This window comes from Coregonus clupeaformis, unplaced genomic scaffold (genome assembly GCF_020615455.1).
Source record: "Coregonus clupeaformis isolate EN_2021a unplaced genomic scaffold, ASM2061545v1 scaf3407, whole genome shotgun sequence".
NCBI lineage: Eukaryota > Metazoa > Chordata > Actinopteri > Salmoniformes > Salmonidae > Coregonus > Coregonus clupeaformis.
Window position 1 is genome coordinate 42,501 of NW_025536861.1, and position 5,435 is coordinate 47,935.

The window sequence follows — 5,435 nt, forward strand, 5'->3', positions numbered from 1 at the left end:
GTATAGCGCATAGAATTAAAAAGGTTTTGTCGGACATTATTCATTCTAATCAGACAGGTTTTTTACATGGAAGATACATTGGAGATAATACAAGGCAAGTACTGGAAACCAGGCCTGCTATTCATAGCTGACTTTGAAAAGGCTTTTGATAAAGTACGACTGGAGTTTACAGTGAGGGAAAAAAGTATTTGATCCCCTGCTGATTTTGTACGTTTGCCCACTGACAAAGAAATGATCAGTCTATAATTTTAATGGTAGGTTTATTTGAACAGTGAGAGACAGAATAACAACAACAAAATCCAGAAAAACGCATGTCAAAAATGTTATAAATTGATTTGCATTTTAATGAGGGAAATAAGTATTTGACCCCCTCTCAATGAGAACGATTTCTGGCTCCCAGGTGTCTTTTATACAGGTAACGAGCTGAGATTAGGAGCACACTCTTAAAGGGAGTGCTCCTAATCTCAGTTTGTTACCTGTATAAAAGACACCTGTCTACAGAAGCAATCAATCAATCAGATTCCAAACTCTCCACCATGGCCAAGACCAAAGAGCTCTCCAAGAATGTCAGGGACAAGATTGTAGACCTACACAAGGCTGGAATGGGCTACAAGACCATCGCCAAGCAGCTTGGTCAGAAGGTGACAACAGTTGGTGCGATTATTCGCAAATGGAAGAAACACAAAATAACTGTCAATCTCCCTCGGCCTGGGGCTCCATGCAAGGTCTCAACCTCGTGGAGTTGCAATGATCATGAGAACGGTAAGGAATCAGCCCAGAACTACACGGGAGGATCTTGTCAATGATCTCAAGGCAGCTGGGACCATAGTCACCAAGAAAACAATTGGTAACACACTACGCCGTGAAGGACTGAAATCCTGCAGCGCCCGCAAGGTCCCCCTGCTCAAGAAAGCACATATACAGGACAGTCTGAAGTTTGCCAATGAACATCTGAATGATTCAGAGGAGAACTGGGTGAAAGTGTTGTGGTCAGATGAGACTAAAATGGAGCTCTTTGGCATCAACTCGCCGTGTTTGGAGGAGGAATGCTGCCTATGACCCCAAGAACACCATCCCCACCGTCATACATGGAGGTGGAAACATTATGCTTTGGGGGTGTTTTTCTGCTAAGGGGACAGGACAACTTCACCGCATCAAAGGGACGATGGACGGGGCCATGTACCGTCAAATCTTGGGTGAGAACCTCCTTCTCTCAGCCAGGGCATTGAAAATGGGTCGTGGATGGGTATTCCAGCATGACAATGACCCAAAACACATGGCCAAGGCAACAAAGGAGTGGCTCAAGAAGAAGCACATTAAGGTCCTGGAGTGGCCTAGCCAGTCTCCAGACCTTAATCCCATAGAAAATCTGTGGAGGGAGCTGAAGGTTCGAGTTGCCAAACATCAGCCTCGAAACCATAATGACTTGGAGAAGATCTGCAAAGAGGAGTGGGACAAAATCCCTCCTGAGATGTGTGCAAACCTGGTGGCCAACTACAAGAAACGTCTGACCTCTGTGATTGGCAACAAGGGTTTTGCCACCAAGTGTATGGCGTCGTGTGGGCGGTTTGCTGATGTCAACGTTGTGAACAGAGTGCCCCATGGTGGCGGTAGGGTTATGGTATAGGCAGGCATAAGCTTTGGACAACGAACACAATTGCATTTTATCGATGGCAATTTGAATGCACAGAGATACCGTGATGAGATCCTGAGGCCCATTGTCGTGCCATTCATCCACCGCCATCACCTCATGTTTCAGCCTGATAATGGACGGCCCCATGTCGCAAGGATCTGTACACAATTCCTGGAAGCTGAAAATGTCCCAGTTCTTCCATGGCCTGCATACTCACCAGACATGTCACCCATTGAGCATGTTTGGGATGCTCTGGATCGATGTGTACGACAGCGTGTTCCAGTTCCCGACAATATCCAGCAACAACGCACAGCCATTGAAGAGGAGTGGGACAACATTCCACAGGCCATAATCAACAGCCTGAAAAGCTATGTGAAGGAGCTGCGTGAGGCCAATGGTGGGCACACCAGATACCGACTGGTTTTCTGATCCCCGCCCCTACCTTTTAAAAAAAAGGTATCTCTGACCAACAGATGCATATCTGTATTCCCAGTCACGTGAAATCCATTGATTAGGTCCTAATGAATGTATTTCAATTGACTGATTTCCTTCTATGAACTGTAACTCAGTAAAATCTTTGAAATTGTTGCATGTTGCGTTTATATTTTAGTTCAGTGTATTTGATTAGAAGCCATTGGCCAAGTCCCAAATGGTACCCAGTTCCCTACATAGTACACTACTGGAGCTCTGGTCTAAAGTACTGTACTATGTAGGGAATAGGGTTCAATTTGGGACGCAGCCAGTGTTGTCTCCGTCTTACCCAGGGAGATGTCAGCTGCTACCTTGTTCATGTTGCTGTCTGTGAAGTCTATCAGAGACTCCTGGAGAGGGGACTGGTGAAACAAACACACAGGATACACACCCAGTCTGAATACTCAGGATACGTACTCAGAATACACACCCAGTCTGAATACTCAGGATACATACTCAGAATACACACCCAGTCTGAATACTCAGGATACACACCCAGTCTGAATACTCAGGATACGTACTCAGAATACACACCCAGTCTGAATACTCAGGATACGTACTCAGAATACACACCCAGTCTGAATACTCAGGATACGTACTGTGATGCCACGAGAGGCTACCGCTTCCAGCGGGGTTGCCCAAGTAGTGCAAGGAGTCCAGGTTCAACCAAAACAAGGATTTTTATTAAAGGTCTTGGCAACTAACGAAATTATAACACAATTCTCTTCTTCCCCGAGCCCACCCTCCAGACCGTGTCTCTTCCCTTCCAAAACAACCCCAGCCCATCAGCCCCTGATTGGTTTCAGCTGCGTGGGAAGATTGGCCACAGAGGGTTGGAGTTCCCAACCATACCAGCAGATGGAGCCATAGCTGTCTGGGTTTGCAGCCACCTCAGGGGGGATGTAACGTCCCTCCAGGACACAGCCTCTCGTGACATCACACATCCCCCTCCTCGGGACCGACGTCCTCGTCGGGGTAAAGGCTGCGAAGAAGGCATCACGCCGGGAGAGGGCGTCCGCATTGCCGTGGTGCTTGCCAGCCTGCTCTCTCTTCAACTCCTCCACCTCTAGGACCAGGGACTCAGCCTCCTGTTGTCTCTCCCTGAGTTTCTTACTGAACGCATCAGCCTTGGTTTTAGCAGAGTTTAGCTTCTGTTGAGCAGCTTTCAGTTCCTTCTCTCTCTCTGCCTCCGCATTCTTCATCTTGTTCTCCAACACCTTGTACTTCTCCTCTGCCTTCTTCTGGACCTCCTTACTACTGCGCAGGGTCTCCTCACACTCCTCGATGGTCCTGCGCAGCCTCTCCAGCTCCTCCTGTTGCTTATGGAAGGAGCTCTGTTGGAGTTTAGCCTGGAGGATATCTAACTCTTCTGTCTTCATGTCTAACTGTTGCTTTAACAAACGATACCTCTCAGCGGTCCCCTTCAGACCAGACAGTTCTTTGTCCAGATTCTGTAGCTCCGTCTCTGTGTCGGTCTGGGCACCTGCCCTCCCTATCAGAGCCCGGGCGGGAGTGAGTAATTGGAGGATTGCACCGGAGCCTTCCCAGGATGAGTCTTGCCTCTCCGTTTCCGAAGTACTCGGGTTATCCTCTCCTGAGACTCTCTCCAGAGTGGGTAAAAGGCTGGGCAGTCTCGTCCAATTAGGACAGGGACGGGGAGGGAATCAACCACCCCCGCCGTCGTGTGTATGGTTCCCCGTGTGCTGGTCATTGTAAGTTCAGTAATGGGGTATTCTCTGGTGTCCCCATGGACACAGGAAACTGGGAGGACTTTCCCCGGGGTCAGACACGTTGGGCCCACCTCAAATCCTTACGCACCAGGGTGGCCCGGCTACCAGAATCCAGTAAGGCCTCCACATCATGGTGATTCACAGTTACCGGGCAGGTGGGGGTCGATCTGGGCCGCCATCTACGACTCCCAAGAGCGAGGCAACCCGGTGTGTGGGTGCTGAGCTGGAGGACTCGCAGTGGGCATAGGTTCACCGGCTGGTTTCCCACACTGCCAGGAGATATGTCCCATCTCCCCACACCGGTAACACTGTCGAAGTTTCCCCCTCCTGGTGTACTCTTCTTGGACCCGCCTGGTTTCTGGCTCCCCCTGGAGCCGGGATAAGTCCTGACGTGGCTGGGTTCGAGACCTTGGGGGTCCTTTGGACGGGTCCTTCCCATTTGTGGTGGGGCCGCACTCTGGGGGTCTTTTTCGGGAAGCATTCAGCATCTCCGCTGTGGCCTGGTACTTTTCCACAGCTTCCACGGTCAGATCAGCCGTGGTCAAGGCCTGTTGACTGATGAACCGTTTTGCCTCATAAGGCAGGGCGCGTGAGGTAACGATCCACCACAACGGCCTCCACCACCGCCGCTGCTGTATTCCTCTGCGGATCCAGCCATTTCCTTGCGATTCGGACAAGTTCATGCATCTGCGCCCGAGGAGGTTGGTCTGGTTGGAAGGTCCAGCTGTGAAAGCGCTGGGCCATACCAAACTTTGTGAGTCCATATCTGCTGAGGATCTCAGACTTCAGGGCATCATAGTCAGTAACCTGGTCAGGGCCCAGGTCCCGGACAGCATTCAGCGCTTCCCGGTTAGAAAGGGGGCTAACAGACCAACCCACTGTTGCTTGGGCCAGGCTTCCCCTAGTGGCCGTGGCCTCAAATGCATGCAGGTATGCCTCAATGTCATCGGTAGCTCCCATCTTAGATATAAAGTCACTTGCCTTTATTGGGCGGGTATTTTGGACAACCATCTGTCTCTGCAACTGCAATTCCTCTGCCTTCAGAAGGTTGGCTGTCTTTTGCTCCTCCAAGAGAGCCACGTTTGCTTGCATCTGGGCGTGCTGGCCAGCAACAAGGGCTTTCAATATGTCCTCCATTTCAGTCGGCGGGGAGCCTACGGCCAACTTGGAAAACTGGGTGATCAAACCTTCGGTATCCTCCTCTGACATGCACTATTAACGCTTGAGCGTGCCTGTATTCTCCACCATCTGTGATGCCACGAGGCTACCGCTTCCAGCGGGGTTGCCCAAGTAGTGCAAGGGAGTCCAGGTTCAACCAAAACAAGGATTTTTATTAAAGGTCTTCGGCAACTAACGAAATTATAACACAATTCTCTTCTTCCCCGAGCCCACCCTCCAGACCGTGTCTCTTCCCTTCCAAAACAACCCCAGCCCATCAGCCCCTGATTGGTTTCAGCTGCGTGGGAAGATTGGCCACAGAGGGTTGGAGTTCCCAACCATACCAGCAGATGGAGCCATAGCTGTCTGGGTTTGCAGCCACCTCAGGGGATGTAACGTCCCTCCAGGACACAGCCTCTCGTGACATCACAGTACTCAGAATA

General features: G+C 50.4%; 1 protein-coding gene across 1 annotated transcript in view; it reads right to left on the reverse strand.

The window, feature by feature from the left end:
• LOC123489887 (unconventional myosin-XV-like) overlaps positions 1-2,466 on the reverse strand; it is a gene marked incomplete at its 5' end in the record, with an annotated part of 11,262 nt that extends 8,796 nt beyond the window's left edge. The window contains one exon of the mRNA XM_045220235.1: positions 2,394-2,466. Within this exon, the coding sequence (XP_045076170.1) occupies positions 2,394-2,466 (73 nt within the window). The remainder of the gene's footprint in view (positions 1-2,393) is intronic.
• Between the last annotated feature and the right edge of the window lie 2,969 nt (positions 2,467-5,435).